Source organism: Cupressus sempervirens, chromosome 3, assembly GCF_028749045.1.
Source record: "Cupressus sempervirens isolate cs-2001-9-10 chromosome 3, ASM2874904v1, whole genome shotgun sequence".
Classification (NCBI taxonomy): domain Eukaryota; kingdom Viridiplantae; phylum Streptophyta; class Pinopsida; order Cupressales; family Cupressaceae; genus Cupressus; species Cupressus sempervirens.
This window is the reverse complement of record NC_143120.1, coordinates 436,753,657-436,777,002: the sequence shown is the minus strand read 5'-3', so window position 1 is coordinate 436,777,002 and position 23,346 is coordinate 436,753,657. Positions and strand designations below refer to the sequence as shown.

At 33.6% G+C, this 23,346-nt stretch overlaps 1 protein-coding gene and 1 pseudogene across 1 annotated transcript; both read right to left on the bottom strand.

The window, feature by feature from the left end:
• Nucleotides 1-6,450: 6,450 nt before the first annotated feature.
• On the bottom strand, nucleotides 6,451-8,907 carry LOC149566925 (putative inactive G-type lectin S-receptor-like serine/threonine-protein kinase SRK). The gene has a single exon (XM_089817439.1). It carries the CDS (start codon nucleotides 8,905-8,907, stop codon nucleotides 8,683-8,685), a length of 225 nt encoding a protein of 74 aa, XP_089673565.1. The 3' UTR covers nucleotides 6,451-8,682.
• On the bottom strand, nucleotides 6,451-8,967 carry LOC149566924 (G-type lectin S-receptor-like serine/threonine-protein kinase At2g19130 pseudogene; annotated as a pseudogene).
• Nucleotides 8,968-23,346: the final 14,379 nt, after the last annotated feature.

Sequence of the window (23,346 nt, the reverse complement as noted above, 5' to 3'; positions counted from 1 at the left end):
TTTTCTTCCTATACATTTGAATGTTGCACTTTCATAGCTAGAGTGGCAAAAATCACAAAAGAATGCTATTGTAACTTTGTATCATTTATTTATATAAAACAAGTGCCTTCTACAATGATATATATTTTTAGATATTCTTGTACATGTATTCTTGTTATGTAAAGTTGCAATTATGTTTTCAAATCTATTTTTATTATGTACAACTAAGTTGGTCTAGTGGTGAACATAGACTCTTGGAAATGTCACAAGCCACTAGTGGTAGGATATGTACGTCTGATTTGTAATGCACAATTAGACGCCTCTTGAAAGTTGTACAAGGTAGTCCATATTGCATAATATATCAACCTCAAAACTAAAATTGATATTGTAGATTATAAAAGGCACTCAACTTTAATCAAACACCTATCAACACACCCTTTAGACATGTACAAGTGATGATTTTAAATCATTAAAAATTTTGAAATTAAAAAATCTATGTTACTTTATTCGTAATCAATATGATGCATGCATAGACATTTGTGTCATCTTGTGTGAAAAATTCCATTCAAAGTGTTGATTTATCCTACACAGACAATTTTGTCAACCTCTCATGCCTAGACTTGAGAAAGCAACAAATCATTCTAGTCTTTCATTGAAATTGACTTGTTTGCACCTTCGCCCAGCTATGGAATACTAACATGAGTTAGTAGGACTCTAATTTTTTCTCTATAGAGAAATTTTTTAATAAGACAAATGTTCACAATAGATCTCTTCTCCATTCTCATCCATCCATGTTATATCAGGGATGTAGAATTTTCTACTCATGCTACATCTAAAATCTAAAGAACGATCTTGCTTAAAGATAAAAGCAAAAAAATTACACAAATAGAAGAAAAATAGAGATGGTTAATAATGAAATTCTATTATTCATTCATTATGTATCAATTAAAAAATCTGAGCATTTATGCAAAACCAATGACCCCATAGAATGGGAAATCATAGTCAAATACCCAATAACAACGGACACATCTAAGTTTTATCTCCAACTAACATAATGCAACATGGAAATAGTCAAATTTCACCATCCAAACTAGAATTAAAATAGAAGTTAATATTTAGAGGAGTATGAGTTGTTAGTTTGAATTAATCACCCACACCCCCCCTTAATTCTAACTAAGGAGAAAAGAAAAATCTAAGAAGAGGAAAGAGGGAAAACCCAATAGGAACAAAATCCCCCCTCAAAATAGATGCTAATAAAGCAACAAAATAACCATACTACAATTTCTTTGACCCCAAGAAGATCTCCAAGAAAGTGAAATGGAAGAGAAGATAGATGCCTCCATGGTGTGTAGTGAATGGTAGATGCTCGACACTTGTGCAGAAGGTGGTCCATGATCTTCAAACAAAATTTTTCCCTTTAGGAAGAAACATAACTAAAGATGTATGAATGAAGTCTCCCCAGTCCTAAAAGGAATATGTAGGAAGAAATCTCAAGATGTATGATGCCTCTGACAAATGCTCCATGGTCTATGTATAAATCTTGAAATGGCTATAATCTTTTAGAAACTATTATAGAACATAATCAAAAGACACAATTATCACCTCAAAAGGGAAATATATCTACTCAGAATGTTGTGCAAATGTATCCAAACTTGTACAAATCTATGAAGAATGACTATGTAGAGAAGGAAGAAGAGGGCTAGGTGGCTCCCTCACAACAACTAAAGAAGAGTCACCTTTGTCAAATAGGAGATGAATAAAATCAATGCTATCATCTAGATCCAAAATGAGGGATTCTACATACAAAAATGATATGTTTGGTAGAAATCTATCCCAATGAACTAGATCTGAAAGACACAAATGATCCTATTGTAAAGAAACATTAGAAGCTTTCGATGAAGCAACTCTAATCTCTAAAGAAACAACAGAGGCATCAAGGTCGTCAATAAACTGATCATCCACAAAGGATGTGTTCACACAAGATGAGGCAACCAAAATCTTAGTACCACCCATAGAAGTTTGGTTATCCAAGGGATCATCACTTTTAGATGAAGAATCAATGTCTCCATACAACTATCAGATGATGGTCCAAGCAATGAAAGGGCACTCTGTGTGCTCTATATGATATAAAATATCCTCAGAAATAGTAAGACATATTAGTCCATAGACAATATCAATACTATTAAACCATGCAATTTTCCATTCATACTCGCTTGGCTCAGAAATGTGTCCAAGGAGATAGGGCATTAGATCCATCCCAATGCAATGATCCTTTATCCATTTTTTCCAAGAAAAACAATTTTCTAAGGTTAGCTTGACAATAGATGGTTGAAAATAAACACTAGATATCATTGATCTCCCCCAAAATGGAACTTTTTCTCAGTTCATGATTACAAATAGAAACACATTAAAAATCCCCAATGTGATGAAATTTTTTCATTCTAACCAAGCTCTAATTTTCAATACCTGCAACAAAAATAATACTTCTTCTTCCAACTCCCTATGCTCTGATGCCATGTAGAATTTTATACTCATGCTAAATTTGAAATCTAAAGAACAATCTTGCTAAAAGATAAAAGCTGAAAATTATAGGAATAGAAGAAAAATAGAGCTGGTTAATAATGAAATTCTTTATTCATTCATTGTGTATCAATTACAAAATGTGAGCATTTATGCAAAACCAATCACCCCATAGAATAGGAAATCATGGTCAAATACCCAGCAATAACTAACACATCTAAGTTTTATCTCCAACTAACATAATGTAGCATGGAAATAGTCCAGTTTTACCATCCAAACTAGAAGTAAACTAGAAGTAAACTAGAAGTTAAGATTTAGAGGAGTATGAGCTATTAGTTTGAATGAATCGCCAACAGTAATGAGTTGTTAGTTTGAATTAATCACCAACATCCCCTCTTAATTCTAACTAAAGAGAAAAGAAAAATCTAAGAAGAGGAAAGAGGGAAAACCCAGTAGGAATAAAATCCCCCCTCAAAATAGATGTTAATAAAGCAATAAAACTACCATACTACAATTTCTTTGAACCCAAGAAGATCTCTAAGAAAGTGAAATGGAAGAGAAGATAGATGCCTCCCTGGTGTTTAGTGAATGGTAGATGCTCGACACTTGTGTAGAAGGTGGTCCATGGTCTTTGAACAACATTCGTCCCTTTAGGAAGAAACATAACTGAAGATGTATGAATGAAGTCTCCCCAATCCTGAAAGGAATATGTAGGAAGAAATCTCAAGATGTATGATGCCTCTGACAACTACTCCATGGTCTCTATATAGATCTTGAAATGACTATAATCTTTTAGAAATTATTGTAGAACATAATCAAAAGACACAATTTTTACCTCAAAAGGAAAATAGATCTCCTTAGGATGTTGTGCAAATGTATCCAAACTTGTACCAATTTGTGAAGAATGACTATTTAGAGAAGGAAGAAGAGCGCTAGGTGGCTCCCTCACAACAACAAAAGAAGAGTCACCTTCATCAAATAGAAGATAAAAAAAATCAATGCTATCATCTAGATCCAAAACGAGGGATTCTACAAGCAAAAATGATATGTCTGGTAGAAATCAATCCCAATGAACTAGATCCGGAAGACACAAATGATCCTATCGCAGAGAAACATTGGAAGCTTTCGATGAAGCAACACTAATCCCGAAGGAAACAACAGAGGCATCAAGGTCATCAATAAACTGATCATCCACAAAGAATGTGTTCACACAAGATGAGGCAACTGAAATCGTATTATCACCCATAGAAGTCTAGTTATCCAAGGAATCATCACTTTTAGATGAAGAATCAATGTCTCCATACAACTATTGGGTGATGGTCCAAGCAATGTAAGGGCACGCTATATATGATATAAAATATCCTTAGAAATAGTAAGACATATTAGTCCATAGACAATATCATTAGTATTAAAGCATGCAATTTTTTGTTCATACTTGCTTGGCTCAAAAATGTGTCCAAGGAGATAGGGCATTAGATCCATCTCAATGCAATGATCCTTTATCTCTTTTTTCCAAGACAGATAATTTTTTGAGGTTAGCCTGACAACAGCTGGATGAAAATACATACTAGACATCATTGATCTCCCCCAAAATGGAACTTTTTCTCAGTTCATGATTACAAATAGAAACACATTAACAACCCCCAATGTAATGAAAATTTTTCATTCTAACCAAGCTCTAATTTGCAATACCTGCAACAAAAATAATACTTCTTCCAGCTCCCTCTGCTCTGATACCATGTAGAATTTTCTACTCATGCTAAATCTTAAATTTAAAGAATGATCTTGCTAAAAGATAAAAGAATTTTTTAATATAGAAATAGAAGAAAAAAAGAGCTGGTTAATAATGAAATTCTATTATTCATTCATTATGTATCAATTACAAAATTTGAGCATTTATGCAAAACCAATCACCCCATAGAATAGATCAGGGTCAAATACCTAACAATAACTGAGACGTGTAAGTTTTATCTCCAACTAACATAATGCAGCATGGAAATAGTCCAATTTCACCATCCAAACTAGAAGTAAACTAGAAATTAAGATTTAGAGGAGTATGAGCTGTTAGTTTGAATTAATCACCAACAAGGGAAAATACGTCACTGCCCCGATTCACTCTCAAATATCTTGCATTAGAAGCTTTGATATTAGCTAGGCATGTAAATACTCTTCCCTTGTATTGCAGTAATCCTACTCACCTTAATCTTGTTTGCTCCCTTTTCCAGCAAAAGATGTGAGAGTGATGGGGTAATCCATTATTATGAAGGCAATTCCTATATAAGATGGATGGGCTAATTTTACAGATCTATTGTTCCTAACATTGCAGATCAAGGATGAAAGGCCATTGAAGGTTGGCTGGCCGTTAGATTTTCTAGCTACTTTTCTCTTGCACATTTAATGTACAACCATCATTTGATAGACCACCATAGGATATGGGCTCCCCATTTTCATTTCCACCTCATTTTGGACTCATATCGAGAGACTCTTTATAGCTGATTTAATAGTTGCTAGTTTTTCCCATCTCATCACTGGCATATAATTCAATGTTGATGTAAAACCAATTCATGCCTTTATGCTTGTGCTCAAATTTTGCATTCATCATTATTTTAATTTAAAAAAAAATTTGATAAGAGTTCATTATATAATTTATTTAAATAATAGTGAGAATAACTTAGTTGAATGTTTAATTTTATTTTGAAGTAATAATTTACTATTAAAATTTTAATAATTGATTATTATAAATTTATGTGTCAATAGTAAAATTAATTACATGAAGATATACGAAGTAATTATCTAGAAGAACTTAATTTAAAGATTTGTTTAGTATACACATACAAAATTATAGATTATAGAAATGTTTATATATGTGTGTGTAGAAAAAATATAGAAATTCTCTATTTATCTATTAAATTTATTATTATAACCCTAACTCTAATTCTAATTAAATATGAATTATTACTTTTCTAATATATTGGATATTAAAATTTATTTTTAAATGTGTGTAGAAAAAATATAGAAATTAGAGTATATATTGATTTAGAAAGATATTAGAAAAACTATATCTATTTAGATTTTACTTCTAAGCTTTACAAGAAAAGGGAAAATTGATTGATTATTATAACCCTAACTTTAATTCTAATTAAATATTAACTACTACTTATCTAATATATTAGATATTAAATTTTTTATTTATTTACTGTGGAAATATAATAAATAATTTTAAATCCTTAGTGTTAATCAAAACATAGCCTCTCTTCTTTTTGTTTTTCTCATTTCATGTTCTAACTCCTCTTAGAAAATCTATATAGGATTTAAAATCTCTCATCATCCTTCCTATGGTCAATCACTTTGTTCATTTTTCTTTTTAGTTCATTATGTACACTTTTGATACAATAATGACATGTAACATCTCTTTTTCCTCCTTCAAGGTCACTAAAGCACTAAGATGCTTAACATTATCTCAATATTATTACTCAATCTCAAATGTATCATAAAACTAAATAGATTTACTACACACAATCTCACATATTGAATATTCATTGTACTAGTTTGTATTTTTTTATTTTCTTATATATATTATTTTCATTGTATAATTATATAGAGTTTTATTCAAAACAAGGGATTCACAAAGACATTTGAAACATAAAATGCAAATAAAAATATAGAAGAAAATACGTATAAATTATAGAAGCTACTTAATTATGATCTATCCAAGAGCCTGAAGGCATAATTAAATAATGAGTTCCCAATCAAAATGAAGTTTAAGTAAAGAAAAAATCCTCAATAAGAATAAATTATAAAATATAAAAAATGCTAGATGTAATATTTTTAGATAGATGCAATAATATATATATATTTATTCATATATATATATATATATATCAAATATCAATTATAATGTAATCATAAAATAGTTCTTATACTAAAATTTGAAAATTTGAAAATTAAAAATTGTCATCAAAGCTTGAAAACTTTATGTAGATTGGAACGATACTAGAGCATTACATTAATTCATTGAAATGGATATACAAGATATAGAGCTACATTATTCTAAGCAGTGAGATTGTCATTGCTATAGCTGGTTGTGTCACTATGCTGTGCTGGCCTAAGCTCAGAGCTTGGAATTCGTGGAGTTTGAGGTTCCATCTGTCCTTCCAACATCTGCTCCACTTGCCTCATGCTTGGCCTCGCTTCCTCGTCCTCCTGAATACATAGCAATGCTACAACGCATGCTCTTCTTACTTCTTCCATGTTTGCCTCTTCCGCAACACTCTCCTCCACAATATTAGTCGGGTTCCCTTGGTAAATTTGAGTTCTAGCCCATGGCGGAAAGTAAAACTTACTTGAATCTTCTACATTGAAGTCTAGATTTCGTCGCCCAGATATGATTTCCAAAAGAGTCATACCGAAACTGTAGACGTCAACCTTTGAAGTGATGGGAAGACCGGAGATCCACTCTGGAGCAAGGTATCCTCTCGTTCCCCTTGTAGTCGTCAGCACGCGGCTCAGATCTCTACCCATCAGCTTCGCCAACCCAAAGTCAGCCAATTTTGGTGACATATCACCATCCAACAGTACATTTTCTGGTTTCACATCACAGTGAATGATGCAATCTCTGCATTCCTCGTGGAGGTAAAGTAACCCTGTTGCAGTGCCTAGTGCGATCTGAAATCGGGTTTTCCATTTGAGTATTTCTCGTTTATTTTTTAATTTACCGGTGAACAAGAAAGAATTGAGCGAGCCGTTGGGCATGTAATCATAAATCAGCAACCTTTTCGATCCTTGTGCACAAAACCCTCGCAGCCTGACCAAATTAACATGTTGAATGTTTCCAAGAGAACTAATTTCTGCTCGGAATTGCTTCTCATGTTGTCTTGAATCCTTCATTTTTTTAACGGCCACGACTGTACCGTCTGGTAGAGATCCTTTGAACACTGACCCAAATCCTCCACTCCCCAACTCAGACCTGAAATTCCTTGTTACAGTTTTCAACTCCCTGTAAGCAAACATTCTCAGAAAAGGGTCCGAGGAATCTGCACGCCTGTCCATTGACTGTAGCTGGTGCCTCAGGTAAATGAAACTTGAAGATATACCTATGACAACGGTAAGTGCACCGACGATCCCAAGCACTGGGCCCACAATACTTCTGGTCTTGCGTTTCTTTGGAAGTGGAAAGGCACCTACCCGAACGAAGACATTCGAATTACTATTTGATGGAGTAGAGTTGCGCATGCTTAGCAAATCTCCGGACCAGATTGTGGAGGGCCACGAAGGGGGATTGAAAGAAAACGCGGTGCACGAGCAGTTGCGGAGGCAAGCTTTCTCGCAATCTTTCTTTGTTGATATTGCAGGGTATGAGAAAGCGTGATCATCGGGCAATGCTACGCCAAGATGGATGAATCGGTCACTGCTGCAGTTTAACCGGCTCTTCCGAACACACCCACTGGACGCCCAATCTTGCGAAACCCAGGCGTGGTTGTCTGTGGGTTTGAAGCCTTCCGCGCAGCTGCAGGACTGGAGATTTCTGGAGTCGCAGGTTGAGTAGGCACCGCAGGCACCATAAACGTCGCATCCATCTCCGGGGACAGACCAGATCATGCTCCAACCGTCCCTTACGAATAAATACTCTCGCCCTTGTCCAAACTTGGTCAGGACGAAACGTGCCAGGACTTTGAAATTAGGAACCAACATGTAAGTGAAATACAAACTAGAGCCGTCGCTTTCAACGCTGATATTGACCATACGCTTGTCTGCAGTTTCTGGAATTCCGCTGAAAATTGTGCCGTCCCAAATTCCGCTCGTCCAATACTGTTCAGAATTGTTCCACCTGAGCACAAATTGTTTGGCCCCTGACGGATCCCTCTCTAGGGAAAAATGTCCGGGAGCAGGATCCGTTGAGCTCTTCCATGAGACTATCTTTTGATGTCCACCGAACCTCATCCCGGGCAACATGGTATCTGCAGGATTGTCGAAACTCTGCCAAACAATATTAAATTCATTGCCTGCACCCGTCGGCAGTAGGAAATTACCAGAATCCAACAACACAGCCCGGGATGCCTTGTTTGTTGTGTTGACTGACCAAATAGATGCGCCACCTTGTGCATCGAACAGTACCAATCTGCCATCTTTTGACAGCTTCAAAACTCCTGGCTGTTTCCTGGCAGGTCTCTCCCTGTTGGCCACTCAAACATAAGTCTTCTCTGGAATTTGGGCGTACCAGATGCCAATATACCAGTTGCTTCCATTGGGGCTGAAGAATCCCAATTCAAATGTACCATTCTTTGAAATAATTGTCTGGTTTCCAGTGAGAGAGGCACCGAACGAAATAGTATCTCCCGCACCACTAGTACTCTTGAGCTGAATAAGCAGGGCAACTGTAAAACGCAAGCATAAGCATATATTTCCCATCGATGAAGCCCCTCCACCATTAGGATTTTTCAAAGAGAGTTTCCAGGATGGACATTCACCGGAATGGGAAGAGGCCGATTAGTATATCTTATGGTTCCCTAACAGTATTTAAGCCCCGAAAATATTACGTAGCGGTTGAAATTTTCGTCGTGTTGCGTGTCAAAGGGTTCACAGAGACGGTAAATTATGTTGCTGGTGATATTTTCTTCTTGTGTTGCGTGTCAAGGGGTTCGCAGACTCGGTGCGCAGTGGACCCTTGTGTAGGAAAAAAGGTTAATGTCGACTTCATTGTATCCATACTCCTATTCTATCCTAGGACATTATTACAACAGTTAATATCGACTTGATAACCACGTATACTTTATTTGTTGAATTGATCAGATATTGTGAATTAGATAATATTATATTTTTTTGTTAGCATCTTAATGTCAAATGATTTCTTTATAGGAGATGTACAATGGGTAGTGGCTAAATCCTAAACTAAAACATGATATACAAGGGAAGTTCAAAAAAACAAAAAAAAATTATGTTCCTCTTCATAAGAAACATGTTTCTCATAATATTAATTTGCTTCACTAAGCAATGAGAAATTTTAAGTTTTTTCACCTTTTTAAAGTCATTTTTGTCTAAGTGAAATATATTAGTGAAAGGTGCAAATTTTAATAAGATTATCATAAGGGTTCATTATTTCTTAAAGTTGGTAGTTCTAGAATGCTTTAATTTAATTCTTTTACATATCGTGTTTTGATAATACATTAAAAATTATATGTTGATCAAGTATGAATACATTAGGTTGGACTTTTGGGTGATTTAAATAAATTGAATTTGTTTTAATTGTTAATATAAAAAAGTCTTAATAGTCTTTATATAATTTATTTTTGTTGCTAATACTTTTTTTTATTAATTATAATGAAAATATTGAGCATCAATTTGGTTACAAGGTCTCACATCTTTTACTCTTGCATCTATCCCAAGATATAATACATATCATAGAGTTTGATGTACAATTACATCTTAGACAAAAAAATACATAATATAGAAAATCATTAAGCAAAAAAGGAAATCCCCTAAGCACTATGACATCTTGAACCAAGAAGCCAATGGCATGGGGTCAAATACTCATATGAGTCTCAACCCATCATGAATGGTCTAGTTTTATGGCCTGGACATCCAAATCTCTTCTGGTAGAGCTGATGGGGGATGGAGAAATGCTTATATAACAAAATTGGAGGTAATGCCAAAAGAAAAATTTGCAATAGGAGCTACTTGAGGTGAGACAGTGTTGGGAGAAGTAACATCAACAGTTTTCTTAATTTTCTTGATTTGTTCAATAAACCTATTCAAGGTATAGTCAAAATCCAAATCGGTCTTGTCTTTGACTAAAAACATATGATACTCCTTTCTTGAAAGTGGAGGCTCATTCATTGAGACTTTGAGAAGCTTGTCCTCCATGGCCAATAAAATCACATGGAAACTTGCATAAAGATATTATGGTGAATGAGTCTTTGTAAAGACTCAATAAGAATCCTAGTTCTACCTATAAATATATCCTCATTCCTATGTTTCCAAATAAGCCAGACAATGAGATGAGAGAGAGTAGAACAAAAATAATATCCCGATTTATTGATTTCCTCTAAATATATAGAAATAGTGTGTAGAACATATGCATCACCTTCCAAAGTGATACCCAATAAATTCCAAATTTCTTTAGCAAAGGAGCATTCAAAAAATATATGGTGCACCAATTCAAGGATATGACAACTGGAGAAAATATTAGGATTCCCATTGGGTTTAGAAAAAGGGAGTCTATGAAACAAGAGTTTCTAGATAAAACATAAGATTTTGAGCTCAAGCAAGTTCTATTATATTCTAGAAAATATTTTGCTCCAACAATGCAACTCAAGGTTAAGACATTCCATTTAATTGTGTCTTTAATACCATATTTTATTTAAATTATAATTTTATTTTCTAAATGTTTATAATGATTTTTCATATTATATATATATATATATATATGTATGTATGTATGTATGTATGTATGTATGTATGTATGTATGTATGTATGTATGTATGTATGTATGTATGTATGTATGTATGTATGTATGTATTATACTATTTATATTTTTTAAGTGCTATTTTTCTTAAATTTTAAGTTATACTAAGAAGAGGATGAATTTTACTTTTTATTTAATCATCATTATATTAAAAACTACATGGCGAATTTGAATCAAGTGACGAGCAAAAAATGGTGTGACAATAGACAAGGGAATGGTTCTACAATTTCATAGGTCCCCCTGAGGATTGTGGATGGTCAACAAAAGGTTGGATTTCATAACATTGGATTGTGAACTAAGAAAGGTAAATTAAACGAAGTGCTTGGTGGAGATGAGGATGAAAATGGGGCTCAAGACACTAGTGGTATTGAGGGTACCAAGGATGTATCACACAGTCCTCCATGTGATTCTCAAGAGAATAATCTTATTTAGGAGACATGTCAGGAATCTAAGAAACAATCTTTTCTTTTTGGGGTCAAACCCAGTGCTATGTCCTCCTTTCTGCTCATAACTTGCAAAGTAGATTTTCAAAAGGGGGAGTTCCAAAGCACTATTACAGATGATTTAGTTGATCACTCTATCTCTACAATGGAGCTTATGCTAGTTGGAAAGTTTTTAGGGTCAAGGCCAAATATTGAAGTAGTGAGCACCATGGTGAAAGGAAAATGGAAAGTAAAATGACAAGTAGTAATTGTGGCCCTTCCCCATGGCTTCCTCTAATTTAGATTCACCAAAAAAGAAGATTTCTAGAGTATTCTCTATGTGGAGGCCCTTGGATGTTAAGGGAAAACTCGTTAGCCTTAAAAATTGGAGCCCAATATAGATATTTATGATTTTTTTTCATTTTGGCTCTCTTTTCCTAGCCTACTTTTTCATTTTTGGCATGAATATTTCCTTAAAGGATGGGATTTCTCATTTGGGGAATTTTTATCCATAGATCCTATCACGACATGTAAATCTAGGCTTATTTTTTATAGGGTTTGTGTCAATGTCCACCAATTCTCCAACTTATGAGAGAAAATTTGGATGGTCTCTAAGATTACTTGATGGGAGTAGGAAGTGGTCTATGAGGATCTCACAATTTCCAATTTCATCTACAAGAAGGTAGGTAACTAGGCAAAGAAATGCTCGAAGAAACCCAAGAAAGAAGCTGAAAAGGTTCCTGCATCCAAGAACCTAGAAGTTAAAACATTATAGAAAAGAAAAGATCCACGAGAGGGAAACAAAGGAATGTAAGGAAATTCCAATGAGGATCAAGAGGTTAATTCCTATCAAGAAGGGAAGAAAGAATGTGAAAAGGTTGTATCATCCCCAAATGACCAGGATAATACTAAAAAGGAGCATAACGAGGAATATGTGCTTGTTGTTAATCAAACAAAAGAGAATGAAATAGATAAAAATGAGATTGTAAATGGGGTCTTGGATCAACATGCTCTCCCCTCAAAACATCTTAATGAGGAGAAAGAGCAGTGCCTAGAGATGGACAAGGTTTCATCTAATAGTAAGGAAGTAGGGAAAGACTGGGTTGAGCTTCAAGAGGAGGGAGAGATTATTTGCTCTCCCCTTACATCAAGATTTGAAAAATCTTATGAAAGTATGAAAAAAGCTCCATCATTTAATGAAGGTTAGTCATTCCCTATTCTAGGGGAAATGAACATTGACCTTTAGGTTGATGTTGAAGATGTAGAAATGGTTAAATCATCTTACCCTAAAGATATTATGTCTTTGAGTAATAAGAAAGATTCAATAAAAAATACACCAGAAGAGTCATGAGGATATGGGGCAGAGAAGCATAAAAAAATGTAGACAAGGATCTCAAACATGCAACCTCTTTTGGAAACTCTTCTTGGGGATCTTATAAAGCTGATGTAGGATCACCAAAAAATGTAGTTGGATGGAGACCTACAATGCAAGCTAGAGAAATGGAGAGTCTCTAGAGCATAGAAGATGGGAAAAGAACCACCATCAAGGAATTCACTCCAATGAAATAAAGATTTTGTCCTAGAATATAAGGGGTTTAAATAACCCTCACAAGTAATATGTCCTTCAGAACATAGTTAGAGATCACAAACTAGATATGGTAGTTTTGTGAGAAACCAAAATGTCAAAGGAGAGAGTTTAAAAGATTCAATTGTACAAGAATGGTGGGGTGATTCGCAACAATGTTGATGGTGCTCAGGAAGAAATTTCATTTTTTAGAATAATAGTATCATTTCATGTAAGCCTTTATTCTCTAAAAGAAATGTTATTAACCTTTTGTATCATAATATTTGGGTAACTTTTAATAGGTGATATCGAATATTTATGCTCTTAATAACAAATTTTCTAGAAATTTTTTTTGGGAGGACTTCTCGTGTGAATGATCTTCTTTGCTGAAGGAAAACTAGATGGTTCTTGGAGATTTAATATAGTTCTAAATGATGGAGAAAAATTTGGGGGCGTATCTAACTCAGAAGGGGGTGTCTCTAACTCAAAATTTTTGTTTTGGTGGTATTTTGAAACTAAAAAATAAATTGAAAAGAAACTCAAAGACTACCAAGAGAGCATACATAATGACCCTCTCTCTGAGCAACTTTATGATCAGGAAAATGAACTCTTAGTGAAATATCATGATATCATAGAAAAAGGAGGAAATTTTTTGGAGGCATAGATATAGATTAATTTGGCTCATGAAAGGAAATAGGAATACTAAATATTTCCACACTACAAGTCTCAAGTGTAGGGATTTTAATTGCATTTCTCACCTTAATAAAACTTGAGGTAGGATATCTGATGAAGAAGGGATATCTTTGGAGATGCAAAGAAATTTTACCACTCTTGTCATAATGGATAAAATTCATAGTGCTAGTAATCAAGATTTGACTGCCACTCCCTCATCAAAAAAAATTGAGGAGGTGGTAATGGATTTTGAAGGAGATAAATCTCCAAGATTAAATAATTTCCCAATGTTTTTTTTCAAGAAGATGTAGCATATTATGAGTGAATCTATCTCTAATGCACAATGAAGGAATTTTTTAAAACCCTCACACTATTGAAAGAAATCAACTTAGCATGCATTTTTCTAATCCTCAAGAGTATCAATGCTAATAAAGTAAATTGATTTAGACCTATTACCTATGTAATTCTTTTTATAAGATTATTTCTAAAGTGCTTATTATTTTGGGATTCTAAAAATTCTCCTAGATATTATATCCATCCAACAGAATTTTGTTTTTCCTTGGTTAGAATTTTCTAGATTCTATAATGTTTGTCCATGAAAACATCCACTCTCTACTAAAGTCTAAGAAATGGGGTTTCCTTATGAATCTCAATTTGTATATGGCTTATGGTGAGGTTGACTGGGATTTTCTCATTAAATTTCTCAAGGATTTTGGTTTTGATGGAAGAAGCACTCAACTTATTCACCAACTTATCTCCATTCTTTACATGGCTATTTTGCTTAACGAGGCTTCAAATAAATTTTCCACATAACCAAGGGTCTTAGAATGGGTGAGCCTATCAGCCCCATTTTTTTTCTATTTTAGCTTATGGTTTGGAAAGGCTTCTCACAAAAGTGGGGCTTGATGGTGCTATACATGTTCTTACCCATCTTCTAATCCCTAGAGCTACACCCATGAATAGTTTGTGGATGACACCATTATTATGGGTAAGGCTTCTATTAAGGAGGCATAATTTTTTTAAATGGTTCTTAATGTATACTCCTTATTTACTAGTCAATTCATCAATTGAAACAATAGCTCTTCATTCTTTCTAAATACTCCTCAAGAAAGGATAGACAAAAGATCTAGGACACTTGGTTGTTCAATCTACCCCTTTCCAAGTATCAATTTAGGCCTCCCTCTTTGTTCCAAGCCTTTGGATACTTATTGGGAAATTCTGTTGGATAAATTTTCCCATAAGCTTGCTGGTTGGAAAGGAAATTTACTTAGTTAGGCTGGGAAAGTAACTCTTCTAAAGAGTAGTCTTTAGAACCTTCCTACTTATGCTCTTAGTCTCTTAAAGATCCCTAGTAACTATGTAGACCAAATTGAAAGAACTTAGAATAATTTCATTTGGTTGGGGGTGGAAGAGCAAGAAAGGATGACTCTTATTGCTTGGGAGAATATCTGCAAACCTAAAAGGAAGGGGGTATGAGCTTAAGCTCAATAAAAAGTCTAAATAGATTCCTTCTTGCTAAATAGATATGGAGAACCTTTTCTAAGGAGAAGTAGTGGAACCTTATCCTTAAAGGGAAGTATCTCTTTGCCTTCCCTTTGATGGAAGATTTCTTAAATTCTCCTAACATTGATGGTCATTCTTATATCTATAGTTCTATTCAAGATTGTAAGACTATTTCTATTAGAGGTGCTAGATGGAAACTAAGAAATGAAAGGAAAATTAGATTTTGGGAAGACTGCTAGTTAATGAATGTTTTGATTGCTAGAAAGATGGAGGATATGAGAATAATTATTCAATGCAAAAGAACCTATGGGAAGAAGGTTGTTGATTGTTGGGGTAATGGAAATTGGGTCAATATAAAAAATATCCATGTAGGCCTTCATTTTATTCAGAATTATCTGAACTCTTGGAGAATTGATGAGAAAGAGCACAAGGTAATATGGGGAAATAACTCAAATGGTGTCTATTTTGTTTATTTGGGTTTCTTCTCAATCACCCTTAATGAGGAAACTCCTTTTTGGGCTTCTTATGTGATAAAAGGTATAACTACTAAAGTTGGCATAATCTACTAGATAATGGTCCACAAGAAAATTCTTACTTTGGATAACCTCTATAAAATATATATTTCTTCATAGAAATCATCACTAAATTGTCTTTCATTTATTTTTTGATGTAATTGTGCTTGGAAAGTCTGGAATTATTGTCTTGCGGGATGGAACATAAATTGGCTTCTCTTATGAAGTGTGGAAGACTTTCTAATACAATGGATGTGCCTAACAAAGAATGAAAATATGAGGATTGTGTGGAAAATCATCCCCCTCATACATATTCTAGAAAACTTAGAAGAAGATAAATGGTTGGGTGTTCACAGAGAAGGAAGCTCCTGCTTGGGTAACTGCAAATAAAGCTATGACATGAATAAGGGAGAATGCTATACAAAAAACAAAAACCACAATGATAAGCCTAGAAGGATTTGATCCTAAAACTTATATTCTTTCATATTTCAATACTAAAAGTAAAAAGTTCATTGAGAGAGATAATGTGTTTTTGCTAAGTCCCCTTAAAAGTTGGTTTAAAGCTGATTTTGATGGGGTAGCAAAAGGCAACCTAGGTGAAGTGGTTTGTGCAGTAATCTTAAGGGATCCAAGTGGTAATTATATAGACGCGATGGAATTCCCAATTGGAATCCAAGCTAGTAACTTGGAGAAAGGCTATGGGGCCCTTGAAATAGTTATTCTTACAAAAAGGGCTAAGTGCACTTCCCTCTAGCTTGAAGGAGACTCAAAAATACAAAATAGATATATTAAATTATAAAAAATAGATGACATGGACAATTGAAAACACCATAAGAGAAGTGTGTAGAAAATTAAAATCTTTTGAGAGGGTCATCATCACCTATGTGTATAGGGAAGGAAATTAAAGTGTTGATTATGTTTCTAATATAAGGGTATTGGCTGATAAGATAGTTTGATGACATGAAGATTTGGTGAAAGATCCAGTTATAAAGGAAAGAATTGATGAGCCCATAAATTTTCATATTTATATCCATTCATTACAGTAATGTATACTATGGTTGTAATATATTTCCAAGCCATTTCCATAAATTAACTTGATTTATAAAGCATTAACTATAATAAATGATTCATTGATTAGCATTTGTATGTGTAAATACTTAATACTAAATTGTGATGATTTATTATGATAAATGGCTATTATTGAATAATAATTACTTGAGATGATTAACAATTTTTTTTGGTGAGATATTTGATTCGTTCATGCAGCTGGGATGAAGGAGAAGCAAGTTGACACTTGTAACCATTCAACAGTTGCATGAAATGTAGAAAAAGTAAAAAAAGCTATTTAAGTAAAATGGGCACATCTCACTCAATGCTAAATGAAATTAAGAATGACTAATAGGTTTGGAAAGATGAAAACAAGGTGCACAAAAACTTTTCAAAGTTTGAGTTAGTTCAGAATAGTTAATGAGCAATATAGATTAGAATTTGACTGAGTAAAAGGTGGGACATTTGAAGGTAGTAGAAAAACCACTACCATTAAAATGATCATATCTTCAATGTTTGTTAATGAAATTCAAAATTTCAAAATGACCCAAAATTTTTAAAAGGAGGATCATAACTTGGTAAAACAATTTGATCTAACTCAGAAGAATAAAAGAGAACCATGTGTTTGAAGTGGACTTCAGAATAGGTGGAACATAAAATCAACAAACTTGTCAAACTACTTCTATTTATTGCAAATCAAGTTACAACTTCGAAAAAGTTTGGATAAGATTTGTTTTGTATTCATGAAATTAAGGCTTGGATTACAATGAACTTTCAAGATAGTGTGGAACATAAATGAATTTAAAATGAAGTAGGAGAACACACTAAATCAAATTCCAAATAGAATATAAAATTGTTTGATAAACTAATTATTACACTACAGGTATGAGAATGACACTCAGTGATAAATGAATGCATGTTGAATGTTTTTAGATATACCGAGACTAATGAAATATACGAGAGTTAATAACAAATGTTTATCTAGGTAATTTAAAACTCTTCATCCTAAAATTATACGTGACAAAATTGATCTAAGTATGAAAGAAGTAATATTAAGGTAGGGAAAGAAAATATTGAGATGGATGCAAAAATATAGGCATAAAGATGACTGCCTACGACAATATGGAGATATGTATAGGATCAGATTTGACGATAAAGAAGGTACACAAAATGGGGGAAATATTGGGAGATAGAATCCTAATATTCGTTGATATAGATTTATTTAGGTCAGTTCATGACAATTAGACTTATCTTTAGCACCTCAAAGCTCTGCGCACCTACTCCCATTGAAACAACGACAAGTGTTCCCGTAGGTGTCAAGGTCTACAAAACGTGGCAAGCCCACATAACACGAACAGGCTATATATATTCCTCACTTCGGTAATGTGTCACTCAACTCATCATTTCATAGCATTGCTTTCAGTGTGCTTGTGAGATCGAAGCAAAGTTTTTGAGTTTGTATTTTGTTCAGACAGAAGAAGAAGAAGAAACTTGAAGATATACCGATGACACAATAACCGCATTGAAATTGTTTTCCCATTGAAACTTGAAGAGCCGAATGTCTGTCGTCCAATGGTAAGCTAAATAGCAATCTAAAACTTCACGTGTTAGGGACAATTTGAAAAAGAATAGTCTTCATGTGTACAGAGAGAGTTTGAAAAAATTACTTGCAAGTGTGAAAAGGGTCATAGTCACTATCCTTTAAGTGTCCATGTACGTTAGAACTAGGTAGAAGCTGCTTTTGTAAAAGTCCACAAAAGACTTATTTGATTGACTATACCAAAAGGTCCCACAAATATCTTTTGTGTAAATTTCATTTGTACATATAAAAAATAATTTTAATTAGTAGTTGTATGTTTTTGTATTTAATGACAATTTAAAGAATCCTTTTTAATACAAATTTGATGGATATATTAAAACAAAAGAAATCTACGAACTCCCATTAAATTTGAGAAAGCAATTAAATACTTAATTAGGATAACAATGATTTGTAAAAATTAGAAACTTGTCATTATCCAAAAATAAAAAAGAATGAAAGTTTCACTATTGGACAATTTAGAATGCTAAAATCATTATTGAAAAACACAAGGAAAGTTTTATTACTAGAAAAAACACAACTTTTCCCTAAAAAATGCAATTTCTAAGTCTATTGGATAATTAACAAGTACTACGTAGTAGCTTAGTACTTGCCTATCTATAGTAAAGTAGTTGATTGCAATTTTAATTTTACAAGAAATATAAATATAATAATTTTTACAAGTTTTAAATATATTAATATTTTAATTCCTATGAATTTAAATAATTGTAGTCTAAGCAACATTTTTAATAATTAAAATAATGTAATGTAAGATTTTATTGATATGTTTATTTTTTAAAAATATTTTTAATAATAATTAAAAAATTAATAAAATGGTTATATTATAATTATTTTAATAATTATCAAATTTGTAAATAATTTAAGAAATACAGTGGCAAAATGTGAGGCTAAGAAACTAAGCAACTATCTTTGTGGTGGGGATAAAGTAATTTCAAACAATTATATTCTTTATTTTTTATAATATATTAATTGAATCAGTAAATATGCCAACTTTAGATAACTTGAAATTTTCATAGAAAACTTAATTTTTTGTTATACAAAATATAGTTGAATACAATGATACAATAAAATAAAAAAAACCATACATTGAAGTAATTAAGAATAAATAAAATTATCTTCAATTATAATTTTAAATAATTAAAATTAATTCTATAAATATAAAATAACAAAATATCTCTAAAAAAATGTAATCTATATGGTTCAATTTATGACACTGGTTAGGGATGGTATGTTACTTATTCACAAAGATGAAATCAAGGCTTTCAAATACCTTGATCAATTTAAGGATATGATGGACCTAGATGACATAAAACAAATTGTTCAAACGATGGAGGATTTGCACATTTCTACTACCACCCAACAATCTACTACACAAGTTTCTACTAATGAAAAGGTTCAGCTGGCAAGTGATTTTGGTCTAGTAGGATGGAATGATGAATGTTTTGATGTTGCTTTGCTGCAATTTCTAGATCTTAATGATGGTTGGGGCCTAAATGTTAATCAATAGCATATTTTTAGTTTGATAATCAGTAATATGTACAACTCTTCATTATTAGTACAGTGTTACACAATTTTTGGTTATTCTAACTAACTCTGATACTGTTTTGATTAGTTGTAAAGTTTTTCATATGGATTGACTACCCTATAAGTCGTGCTTAGTAGTGATTTGCTACTCTTTAAATATTTTTTATTCTGGTAGTTTATGATGAACAATTTAGTATCAAGATGATGTATTCAGTTCTTAAGCTATTTTAACATCAAAAAACATCTCTAAGAATTATAATTTTAAATTAAAAATATAATTCTTTAATGTGAAAATAAAAATTCAAATTATGCACCCAATAGTTTTAAATATTTTAATACTATACACTCACAAGTATGTATACAACACCTAGATTATTCATGTCTCTTTTTAATATTTGATTGAATAAATACTCTTAAATTAAATGGTCAACACAAATAGAAGGCATAGACATCAAAAAATTAGAAATTATAGATTATAATGGAGATATAGAATAAATAAAACAAAGGTTCATATTCAACAAATTTTATTTTCTTATTTCATTTTTTCTATAAAGACTTTTTGAAGTAATTAATAGTAGCCAACAAGATATGGGGTTGAACCTGAAGTACAAAAAGACTCATAAATCAGTCGAAGGTAACCTCGTAGTCAACTAACCAATACCTACTTTAAAATTCAAAAAAAATAAAAATGTCCATAGTCAGCTTAACAATACTATTAGTCTTTAAACTAATATGCATAATAGATTGTAAAATAAAATAGCGGTACTTAAATTTTTTTTTGGTAAAAGTCCCCTTAATCGACATAAACATAAAGACCCCATGGGCTACCAAGTTCATAGGCATAATCATAAAAACAACAAAAATAGACAAAAGAAACATGGCTAGCTACCCTTTTCTAGCCCACAACTGTCATCCTTCTTAGGCACATCCTTGTCCACATCCTCCTAGGATGGTCTTTTACCAATCCTCAGCCAAAAACCCATAGATGGATCGAGTGGTCTCAGTAACTTTGCCCAGGTCCTTATCCTCTTTGTTTGCCTGCAAAAAATAGATGGTGGTGGCCACAAAGTGCATGACCTTGGTGGAAAACTCCACCAAGGTTTCAAACCTTTGACAATCACCTTCCCATCCTTCCAAGTTTGGAAGAACTGCATCAATATAATCTCATTATGCTTCACCATATCCTCCATTTATTGTAACAGGTTGCCTTCCTACAAGTAAACCATCGCCATCTCACTGCTACAAATACTATCTTCCACACTTATTGGTTTAATTTGATCACTATTTCCCATGTCATCACCCATATCAACTACTAATTCTTTTGAGATTTCTAGATACAAATTGAAGAACCTCAACAAATAAAATGGAAAGACATTGCATGATCATCATAAGTTTGCAGTATTTTTCGCAAAAGAAAAACCACTCTTCACGACACATGTGGGCATTTTCTTTCCATCCATAAATGGTTGTTTCCGACTATATCTTGTGTGGGAATTCATTAACATGTCATTTTTATCATGACTAGATCATTCACTACATCTTGCCAAATCCACCTTTTGTGTCCTTTTATGGCAATAATCAATGCTCATGGCAACCAAAACCACAATGCAAATCAGTAAAATATCATGCCAAAAAATCCCTTTATGAAACATCTTGTTGACATGTCCACATGGAGAAAAGAATGCCTACAACCTTTTCTTATTATTCATAGTATTTATGGGTAAGTGCACCAAGTTGTGGTGCCAAAAGGGGGTTATAAGTGGACAGTTTTCTTTTTTTTGAAATCAACAATTTCTAAACTTGAACAAGAATTTGATGATAGTTACGCTCAAAATTTTAAGATATGACAAAAAAAAAAGTAGTATTAATTTGAATCTAGTTTCTAAACTACCTTTTTTTTTTTTTCAAAATGGTTTAGTTTTAGGTCCTCAAAAGGGGGCAATAGAAAGTGGTACTGTTTACTCCAAAAAAATATAACACTGTACAAAGTGTGGTCCCCCTAAAATTTTACTTATTTTTTTGAAATTCTTTAATTTGTCTGGTCAAAAGTTACTTAACACTATGTAGTTTATCCCATATTTTTTGGGTAATTTTATAATGTGTATTTTTTTAATGAATTTTTTCACTAGACACATCCCAAAAATGTGAAATATTTGTGTGCTCCCCCTAGAAATGATTGAAAACTAATCCAAAATTAAAGCTTCTTTTTTTCAAAGTGTGTAGAATGGAGTCTAGTTTCTAAAAGACTAAGTTATTGCAAAATTTGAAGAACAAGCTAAAATCTATAGCCCAATTAGTACATGTTGGATTTTGACATATAATGGACAAACATTCAAAGGAAATTATAGATGAAAGGCTTGAAATAGTTCAAATAAAAAATAAATTATATGGTTATATAGCTAACACAAAGACCTACAATTTCATGTAACCTGATCTTATTGATACTCAACCACAAGGAATCTTGAAGTAGAGCACATAAGAAAAATCAATCTTTTTTGCATGTTTGTAGCAAAACATGTCTTAGACCAATTTATAGACTCCAAACCTTTGCGTTGGTAGAATGCAAAGGTTTGAATAACATGTATGCCCTATAGCTTATGCACGCTATAGCACACACGTGCTATTTAAAGCTATTTAAATTTGGGTCTTAATAGAGCATGCACTCTTTAGTGTGCACGCACTATTGAGACCTAAATAGTACATAAAGAGGGAAGAAGAGAGGTAGAGCAAGAGCGAGAGAGAGATGGGTGTGTGTGTGTGTGTGTGTGTGTGAGAGAGAGAGAGAGAGAGAGAGAGAGAGAGAGAGAGAGAGAGAGAGAGAGAGTAGGATATGGGAGAGGGGAGAGAGAGAGTAGGGTATTCGAGAGAGAGTAAGTGAGAGAGAGTAAGGGCAATAGAGAGAGTATGCAATGGGAGAGAGAGGAAGTGAGGGAGAAAGTAGGGGTGGGAAAGGGAGAGTACTAGATGGGAGAGAGAAGAAGTTTGAGAGAGAGAGAGTAGGGGTGGCAGAGTGAGTATGTGATGGGAGAGAGAGATTGAGAGTGGGGGATGGTAGAGAGAGAGAGTAGGCAGTGGGAGAGGGAGCGAGAGATGGAGAGAGAGGAGGATGGGAGTGTGTGTGAGAGAGTGTAGGGCATGAGAGAGAGTGTCAGATTTTGAGAGAAAGGGTGGCATAGAGAGAAAGAAGGGGATGGGAGAGGGGAGAGAGAGTAGGGGATGGAGGAGCGAGAGAGTAGAGAGGGAGAGAATGAGAGAGAGATAGTAGGCAGTGGGAGAGGGAGAGAGGGGGGAATGGGAGTGTGTGTGAGAGATCTAGAGAGTAGGGGATGGGAGAGGAGAGAGAGAGGGGGGATGGGAGTGTGTGGGTGTGTGAAAGAGAGAGAGTAGGGGATGAGAGAGAGAGAGAGAGAGAGAGAGAGAGAGAGAGAGTGAGTAGGTGGTGGGAGAGGGAGGGGAGAGGGAGAGCAAGTGAGAGAAAAAGTAGGGGATCAGAGACAAGAGAGAGGGGGGATGGGTGTGTGTGTGTGAAAGAGAGAGAGTAGGG

Excerpts from the sequence above, each read along its gene's own strand:
- LOC149566925 (XM_089817439.1), bottom strand. The coding sequence starts at position 8,907 with ATGGGAAATATATGCTTATGCTTGCGTTTTACAGTTGCCCTGCTTATT.